At 39.7% G+C, this 9,937-nt stretch overlaps 1 protein-coding gene across 1 annotated transcript in view; it reads right to left on the bottom strand.

Annotated features, from left to right (window-relative positions):
- Positions 1-9,937, bottom strand: part of CFAP43 (cilia and flagella associated protein 43) — a 135,208-nt gene that overhangs the window by 94,304 nt on the left and 30,967 nt on the right. Inside the window, exons 4-7 of the mRNA XM_007940021.1 lie at positions 9,600-9,621; positions 8,208-8,388; positions 4,071-4,138; positions 1,173-1,304 (exon numbers count right to left, since the gene is read on the bottom strand). Of these exons, the coding sequence (XP_007938212.1) occupies positions 1,173-1,304; positions 4,071-4,138; positions 8,208-8,388; positions 9,600-9,621 (403 nt within the window). The remainder of the gene's footprint in view (positions 1-1,172; positions 1,305-4,070; positions 4,139-8,207; positions 8,389-9,599; positions 9,622-9,937) is intronic.

Here is a 9,937-nt window from a genome sequence, read left to right as displayed (position 1 = left end):
AAAAAAAAAAAAAAAGATTTGCTGCCTTGGAAACCCTATAGGGCAGTTCTACTCTGTATTGTAGGGTCACTATGAGTTGGAATTGACTTGATGGCAGTGGGATTCACCATAGATGTTTCAGGTTTGTCATTTATTTACTAAAGCATAGCACAGTTTTAAATTCTGGTCATGACAAGAACCAGGAGTCTTTGCATATTTAGTTTCAGTTTCTTTCAGACAGAAAATCATTTAACTTTGTTTGTAATCCAATGTAAAACTTTTGCCTAACAATATAAACTGTTACTAATTTGGAGTGACCTTTGGAGGTCATTCCATTCATTAGGAGTCACCCAATGAGGTGGACCTTTGTTTCCACTCTGCATTTGTTTCTCTCCTTTCTTCTGTTACAGACTCCGTATTTTCCTTAGCGAATGATGCATGCCCCAATGTCACACTGTGTTGGAGTGGGCTGACTCTACCCCAGGTCCAAAGGTGGGCATGTGACTCAGACCTGGCTAATCAGAGCTTAGCATCCTCCTGCCCACCACTGTGACCTGGCATAGACAGGCAGCTCTAGACAATCCAAAGACTCTAAACTCCAAGTCATTTGTTCCAGCTAGTATCTTCCCACCAGGGTCACCAAGAGGGTAGAAATATAAGCTAGAGCTGTTGTCATCACAGGGGAAAGTCTGCCCGGCAACAGAGCCAGCAGAGAAGAAACAGAGCCAAGATATGGAAGGAAAACAAGGCCCAGTGGCATCGTGTCACGACCTCAGATCCATTCTTCGCCCTTTCAGTCACATGCATAAAAACCAACCAACAAGTCCCTTTAACATTAATTATTTTTTTATTATTCATTTGTAGCCTAAAGAGTCCTGACTTGTTGTTGTTGTTGTTGTTATGTGCCGTCGAGTCAGACCTGACTCATAGCGACCCCTCCTTGGGTTTCCGAGGCAGTATCACTACGGAAGTAGGATTGCCCAACCTTCCTTCCGAGGAGTGGCTAGTGGGTTTGAACCGCCAGCCGTCTGGTTAGTAGTCAAGTGCCTTAGCCACTATGCTACCAGAGCTCCCAAGAGTCCTGACTAGTAAAGCATTATTATACAGCATTCTGTGTCCTTCATTCATGTCATAGAACAATGATAATAATTTTATCTGAAAATTGCATATCAAGGAATCACCATCTAGCATACCTTTTCTGTTTGAATCAGCAACGTTTTGTAGTGGGGAGAAAACATCAAATGCTCCACAGCCTCTTCTACCTCAATAAAATCCATTACTTTGTAACTTGAGTCTTTAATAATAAAAGAATACACAAAGCCATCCTAGAGCCCAAAAACAAAGAGACAGAGGCAGAAAATGAGTCTCAGTCAATGCGTAGTATGCACTTCCTCATTAGATCAGCGAGGCTTATTGATTATCATTCCCTGTTTATTTTTGAATTACTCTTCTGGCTTCACATCATCTCGAATGTCCTCTCTCTCACCTTTATTTAGACAACTTTCAGCCATGTTCTGTGCTCAAGCTTTAATTTTCTCTCTTCCATGACACATTTTTCAACTATTTAAAATTTCACTAATTTCTTCTTTCTTTGAATTTCTCTAATGTCTGTCTCTTGTACTATGTTTCTCATTATCAAGTAGCTGGAACATATGAGGCAGGGTTTGTGTAGATTCTGTGTAGCAATTGTCTTACTTCAGAGGACACCAACTAGCCCTACTGTGTCATTCTTTAATCTTTGTGCATTTGTTATCTCACTTAATGACCAAGGGTAAGGAGCATGCCTGTAACTTCCTCTGTAACCTTCTTTCAAGTTCCTCACGTACAGTGCTTAGGAACATGACAAGTATCCAATAAAAATTGGTTGAATGACTGATGTTGGTTGTAAAATATTTCAGATAACTTAACTGCTCAAGAAGAATTTGAGTTCATTTCATAGTAGTGAAGGGGATTTGAGCAAATTCATCCATTATTTCTAGATGAGATCTTCTAATGACTAAGTGTAGGCATTTGTGAGAAGGCTGGGTTCAGATGTTTGGGATCTGGGGAAACACATGCAAGGTGCTTTCACCAAGTCCATCATCACTCCTCATGGCTCACAAGAGCCGTTGCTCCAATCTCTCCTTTAAACTATGCTAAAACAATCACCGAGGGTGGCTTTGGAGAAGACAAGTGCCACAAAAGGCCACAAATGCAGACTAAACATAAGAGGAAGGAGAAGGCCATCCACTGCAAGGTGTGGGAGGGGACTGAGGACTGGGTGCATGTACATGAGCTCCCAATTGCTTCTCCTGAGTGAAGAAGCTCTTCTCACCTGAAGTCCTTGCCTGGTTGCCCTCGGGGTCTGGAGATGTGACCCATGGTGATGGAACAGACAACATTAACAGTGACTCTGGAGAGCCACCAGTGGACCTGTGATTTTACTGCAGGTCTGTTTGCTCCAAACCATGCTACAACAGCCTGAAAAAATAACGATGGTCTGACGCTTTTTCATATTTTCTGAAGGTCTGTAGTGTAATAAATAAGAGTACAGACTTTGGAGTTTGACACACCTGGGTTCAAGTCCTAGCTCCTCCACTGACTTGCTGGTGAACACTGTAAGACTCAGTTCTTTCGTCTGTATAAGGGAGATAGCAATAGCTCCTACTTGATAGGGTTATTGTGAGGACCAATAGAGAATGTAATAAAGCACTTAGCATGGTGCCTGGCAAAAAGCAAGCACAAGATTCCTTCAAAAGTTGGAAATACAAATACCATTTGACCCAGCCATCCCATTACTAGGTATATACCCTAAAGAAGTGAGAGCCATAACAAGAACAGATATATGCACACCGATGTTCATCGCAGCACTATTTACAATAGCCAAAACTTGGAAACAACCTAGATGTCCAACAACTGAGGAATGGATAACCAAACTTTGGTACATTCACACAATGGAATACTATGCAACGCTAAAGAATAATGTAGAATCTGCAAAACACCGCATAACGTGGATGAACTTGGAGGACATTATGCTGAGCGAAATAAGTCAGTCACAAAAGGACAAATATTGTATTAGTCCGTTATTGTGAAAGTTAAGGAAAGGTTTATCTATTGGAGGACATTTTCTTTGTTGGTTACCAGGGGTGGGAGGGAAGGGGAGGGAATGCTGTTAGATAGATAGAGATAAATATTGATTTGGGTGAAGAGAAGGGCAATGTACCAAATGTGAGTGACCAATAGGGCAGCATTGAGGATGAGAAAGACAGAGAGAGTTACATGGGCAGTACAAACAACAAATATGAACCCCTTTGTAAATACAATACTGAGTTGTCAATGAAAGCAAACATGGGTATAGGGACGGATAGATGGGTGAACAAGCTAAACAATTACGTATGTCTAAATGGAGAGTGTATCCAAGATCATATACAGGGTTGGCAGACAATGGGCCTCTCGAAGAGTATGAAGGGATGGACACTGGGAGGAGGTAACTATGGGGAGGAAGTGGGAGGGGAGCTGCTGCATTGTAAATTTTGGTCAATGACATGAGACAAAGTATATGTGAACTGCTGTATGAAAAGTGAATTTACTCTGTAAATCTTCACCCAAATCCTAATAACAAATAAATAAATAAATAAATAAAAGCGCAAGTAAATGGAGAATATTAATACTAATTTGAATATGAATAATTACAATATTACACACGTAATCTAAATGGGTATGCACAAGAGTCTATGCTCCACCTTAGACTAGAGGTTCCAAAAGCATGTCTGACACTTTCATACATTAAAGAAAACAAATGGATATGGAATTGGGTAACAGATACTAGTTGTGTGGAGGGAGGTGGGTTTTTAAATGATAATTTTATTTATTTGAAATCAGATAGGTATATGGTAGCCCATTATACTGTTCTTTCTATTTTTTCAAATGTTTGAAATTCTTCATAATAAAAAGCTTTTTTAAAAGCATCAAAAAAGAAACAATATTACATAATATTCTGTAAAAATAAAAAATCCCAAAATATCGTTCATTATACTAAATGAGAGCAAAAGTAAATTGTATTATTTTCTTAAAAACAATTAAGTTTGAAGAGAAGAAAAAAAATACATTACTATTCCAGAAGCAACTACGCCTTCTTTCTGATATGCCAAGGTGATTGGACTGATAACATTTCTTCTGTCTTTGAGAAAGGAAAAACAAGGTAAGGCAGGTGACAGGCAATTAAAAGTACAATACAAAGTAATTTCATTGACTCTCATGTTGCTTTTGGGTGCCATCAAGTTGATTCTGACTCCCAGAGACCCATGTGACAGAGTTGAGGTGCCCCACAGAGTCTGCTAGGCTGTAGTCTTCACAGGAGCACATCACTGTCTCCTGCATAGCTGCTGGGTGGGTTTGAACCACCGACCTTCCGCTTAGCAGCTGAGCACTTAATCGTTGGCTCCTCATTTGCTCTTATAGTATCACTCATTTCTTTGGAATCATTCTTTCCAAAAATCAACTTGATATCATGTGTTACGACACCTCCTAAATAATGGATGTAACAGCTATTTTGCAGTGATCACTGATAGAAATCAAGGGGTTGTTTTCAAGTTACATAGCATCAGTTCTACGTGACTAACACTCTAGAATTATATAATAAACACATTTTATTTTATTTAGGAAAACATTGTCAGAAATTTTAAAAGGAAAAAAAAAAAAAAAACTATTATTACCAAGCTATATACTTAAGAAGGAGCTCTGGTGGTGTAGTACCTAAGGAAGGCATTTGACTGCTAGCTAGAAGGCTGGTGGTTCAAACTCACCAGCCACTCCTTAGAAGGAAGACTGGGCAATCTACTTCTGTAGAGAAGATTTGTGAATTTTATGATATGTTGGTATGTAAAGTATAGTTTAGTAAATAAAATATTGTAGATTAAAAAGAAAGTAAAAAGTTCTATGAGAGTATGTGTTATTAATAAAATATTGTCCTTGCGGGGAGGAAGAAACAAAGCATATTAGCTTTTTTATGTAGACAAACCACGAGAACTACAAAATCAGAGGTTCAGGAGGCATCCAGCAAATTCTTCACCTTGTACAGTGGCTTGTATTTTACTAAATGCTAAAAGGATACTGCCCTTTCCTTCAAAGACTGTTCTCCCTCCAGCATTGCCTTCTTTTTCAATCCGACTGTGACTAAAGTCCAGGTTCTGATGACTCCTGGCCTGGTTTATGTGCTTTTTGCTAAAAGCCACTCACTTTAGGACCTTCCTTTCCAGAACTATGTTGAAATTAATCTGCCAAAGCACAATTCCAATTGGGATGCATCTCCATCCAGAAGTGTTTGATGTCTGCCTACTGTCAGCTGAATTGATATGCAAGGCCAGATAAGGTATGGCTGCCTCTTCTTCCCATTAGTCCTTTATAACACTTGATGCTCCTGACAAACTGGACCTCTTCTTGTTTCTCAACCTTCCTCATGTTTTCTTGTCCATGCAAATACCATAGCCAAAAATTCTACCTACTGTACTTTCTACCCTACATCTCTATCTGTGAATCCTCAAAGTAGAACCATCCTTCAAGGGCCAATTCAAATACACCTTTAAAATGGCTCAACTTGGTCTGTTTACCTTACCTGAATCTCCATAGCTCTTTGTGAAGCTTTCTACTAATTAAATCATCTTAATGTACCTGGATCAATTATTTGTCTACTTCATTTATCCTCCTTAGTAAAACACTGAGGGTTTAGTAATCTCCCCTGAGGGTGGAGATTTTGAAACTATCTATTTGTTGCCTGTGTAAACTCTGTGGCATCTTGCATAGTGTCTTCCACATTGCAGATGCTTGTAAATACTTGTTTGAAGGTATTTGTAATACATCATAAGAGTCATAAGAAAAAGTACGGAAAAAAGAAATAGTGAACAATATTTCAATAATTAGGACTACGATGATTAAGTCCTAAATTGTGTAAAAACATATTAGGAACGTGATAGGAGTTTGAAAAATAGAAACACTGGTTTGTTCATTCATTTTGCAAACACAGATAGGTACCAGTTTACTCTGTTGTAATCACTGGGATTAGATTTTGGAGCCAAAAGATGAGCAAGACACAGCTGATGACGAGTGGGAAAGACAGATACAGACATTGGCAATTGCAATAGCACAGGAAGAGGCTCTAACAAAGGGGTGAGCCCGACGGAATCACAGATGGGGGCACCTAATTTTGCCTGAAAGTTGGAGCAAGGACAGCGAAGGCCCCATAAAGGAGGATAATTTCACCAGGTGCACAAGGAAGAGCACTCCAGATAAAGGTAACCACAAAGGCCAGGTGGTAGAACTTGGAGAGAGCAGGATGATGAGAAATTGTAAAAGGCTCAAATTGGAGGAGATAAAGCAGGAAAAGCAGGTCAGAAAAGAGGTTTATATTTTAGAGCACTACCCAGATTGCAAGGGAGCTCTGGTAGCATAGTGCCTAAAGCACTTGACTGCTAACCACAAGGCTGGCAGTTCAAACCCACCAGCCACTCCTCGGAAGGAAGATGGGGCAATCTACTTCCGTAGTGATACTGCCTCAGAAACTCAAGGAGGGGTCGCTATGAGTTGGGTCCAACTCTACGGCACATAACAACAACAACAACCCAGATTGCAAAAGACCTCTTAGAAGTGTTAAAAAGCAAAGTTGTCACTTTGAGGGCTAAGGTGTACCTGACTCAAGCCATAGTATTTTCAACCACAGATGCATGTGAAAGCTGGACAATGACTAAGAAAGACCACAGGAGGGTTGATGATTTTGAGTTGTGGTGCTGGCAAAGAATACTGAAAATACCATGGACTGACAGAAGAATGAACAAATCTGTCCTGGAAAAGTGCAACCGGAATGCTCCTTGGAAGTGAGAATGGCCAGACTTCACCTCATCTGCTTCGGTCATGTGCTGAGAAGGAACCATTCCTCGAAGAAGGATATCATGCTTGGTAAAGTGGAGAGTCAACGAAAAAGGGGAAGGCCCCCAAGGAGATGGATTGACACAGTGGCTACAACAATGGGTTCAAGTATAGCAAGGACTGTGAGGCTGGCACAGGATCAGGTAGCACTTGGTTCTGTTGTACACAGGGTCGCTGTGAGTCAGAGCCAACTCAACGGCACCTAACAACAACAACAACAATAATAACAGATGCATATGAAAGCTGGACAATGAATAAGAAAGACCGAAGAAGGACTGACGCATTTGAATTATGGTGTTGGCAGAGAATACTGAAAATATCATGGACTGCCAGAAGGAGACACTTGGATGAAGGACAGCCAGAAAGCTCCTTAGAAGTGAGGGTGAGGAGACTTCATCTCATGCACTTTGGACTTGTTATCAGGAGGGACGAGTCCCTAAAGAAGGACATCGTGGTTGGTAAAGTAGGGTCAGCAAAATAGAAGAAGACCCTCCAAAAGGTGGATTGACACAGTGGATGCAACAATGGGCTCAAATGCAGATTAGGGTCAGTGAAATCAGTCTGTTACTGCAGAAATCAGGATGTACAATAAGGGCAACTGGAGTGGAGAGTCATTGGATAGGTTTGGGGTGCCTGCCTTAGTGAAGCTCTATTCTCAAAGGATCTATACCTTGCCCCTACTATGTGGACTTTGGTCCCTATGACCCAGGCCCTGCACTGGGCACGGCTGGTGAACAAGAATGGACATCAGATATAAGGAAAACAAACTAGATTATCTCTGAAATTCTAACCTGGAAACATAAAGGTGATTTTCAAGATGGTAGCTGGATTTAAATGATGATGAGGTCATCATGAAGAAAGGGGTTGAGAGGGCTTGGGAGAAGGAAAGGGCGTAATTAACTGATGAAGCAGGGTGGCTTATGTATAGAAGAACTTGGATTCTTTGAAGTTATATTGCCCGGATTCAAGTACCAACTCCAGTGTACACCAGTTATGTGAATTTGGGTATATTTCCTACCCTCTCAATGCCTCCATTTCCTCATCTATGTCATGGAAATAAAAATAATATTTCCTTAATAATATTGTATTGAGGATTAAATTACATACACATATAAACGGATACCAGAACACTCAGTAATACTTAACAAACATTACCAAGGTGTTCCACAGGACTTGATAACTAATTAGACACAGAGGATGAGGAAAGGAGGAATCAATGGTGTATATAAGAAAGAGGAAAAATGGGTCTAGAACTTCCATCTTTAAGTTTATATAAAACAACATACATGGCTATACTTCCAAAGATATGAAGCAGAGAAGTTTCTCACCCATAGGTGGTGGTTCTTCTGTCTTACTAAGCACAGTCACCTTCAAAGTTTCTCCATTAACCATTAGAAGATGACCCTCTTCACAGCCAACATACAGATCACTTGTTGGAGTCCAGCAATGCATGGTTGGGTGAAGCAAAGGATACAGATCATCTTTTGGCTTAAAGGAAAGATTAAAACCCTTGTGTTAAGACAATAATCTTGGCTTAAGAATCAGAGAAATACCCAGAGAAACAATTTTTAAAAACAAATGGGTATATACAAATTCATCGGTCCCACCATTTGCCAAGAGCTAAGTGACCTTCTACTTCCTTACTCTATTTCTCTGCATTTTAATTCACCAAGGAACAACCAGATTGTCTTACCAGCACATTCAGAGTTCTTCTATAGACACAGATTGTCATGGAAGTGTTGAGTAGTAATTTCTATACCATTTCTTGGTGGATATTTTCAGTATCTTCGTCTAAGCATGGTACTGTTTAGTTAAAATCACACATTTTGAGGAAGACTTTCACCAGTATCCCTGCCATCCGCCCCCAGCTCTGCAGGAGGCTGCAATGTGATTCCCTTGAGCTACTGTGGAGAAGTCAGCCTGGATCCTCTGCTTAGTTAGCTTTTTCGGGGACCGAGAAGAACACCCCTTGACTCATTCTGGTGGCCTAATTCAGTTCATGAGGCATCCTACATGATTTCGATTCCATGGAAAACGTGAGCAGAAATCCATAAAATCTATGGGGTGTATCTAGAAGAAAAGTTTGGAAACTGAAAAAAAAAAATGGGCCAAGGATCTAAGGCAATTTTTTTCTAAAAAGGACCAGATAGTATTTTAAGATTTATGGACCACATAGGTCTTCATTGCATATTTCTTCTTTTTTTTTTTTTTCCAACCAATTCTTTTAAAATGTAAAAACCATTCTTAGTTTGGGACCATATAAAAATAGGCCATAATTTGGCATATATAATTTTGAAACAGCAAAAACAATTTAAAAATGTATGTGCTTATATGTATATATATAAGCATATATATATGTATGTGTGTATGCATATGTATATGTATCTATATAACTATATGCCATATATTCATATCTATAATAAAGCACATGGGGTATAATTATGGATACTTCTTAGACATAACTAAATGCTTTGCAGGATTAGATTTCTGGGCTTGAAGGATTAGGACCATAGTCTCATGGAACATTTCAGTCAGTTGGTATACTATAGCTCATAAAGTTATGTTCCATATCCTACTTTGGTAAGTACTGTCTGGGGTCCTAAAAGCTTAATAGTGGCAATCTAAGACAAAACTATTGGTTTCTACTTATCAGGAGCAAAAGAGAAAGAAGAAAACCAAAGACTCAAAGAAGAAACTAGTCTACAGGACAAATAGTCTACATAAAGCATGGCATCATCTACCCTGAGATCAGAAGAATTAGATGGTGCCCAGATACAACTATTGACCATGCTAATCAGAGCCACAACAGATGGATAGAATGGGAGAAAATGTGGAATAGAATTTGAAATTCTTAAAAAAAAAAAAGTTTTTAAAAAAGCAGACCAAGCTACCCAGAGGGACCGAGTAGTTGATCCTGTGGGCTTGGGACCATGGTTGCAGGGGACATCAAGCTCAATTGGCATAACATACTATACAAAACATTGGTCCACCTACTACTTTGGCGAGTAGCGACTGGGACCTTAAAAGCTAGGAAGCTGCCATCTAGATGCAACAACGG

This window comes from Orycteropus afer, unplaced genomic scaffold, assembly GCF_000298275.1.
Source record: "Orycteropus afer afer isolate SDZICR_OR568_19922 unplaced genomic scaffold, OryAfe1.0 scaffold00064, whole genome shotgun sequence".
Lineage (NCBI taxonomy): Eukaryota > Metazoa > Chordata > Mammalia > Tubulidentata > Orycteropodidae > Orycteropus > Orycteropus afer.
This window is presented reverse-complemented; position numbering and strand designations above follow the sequence as displayed.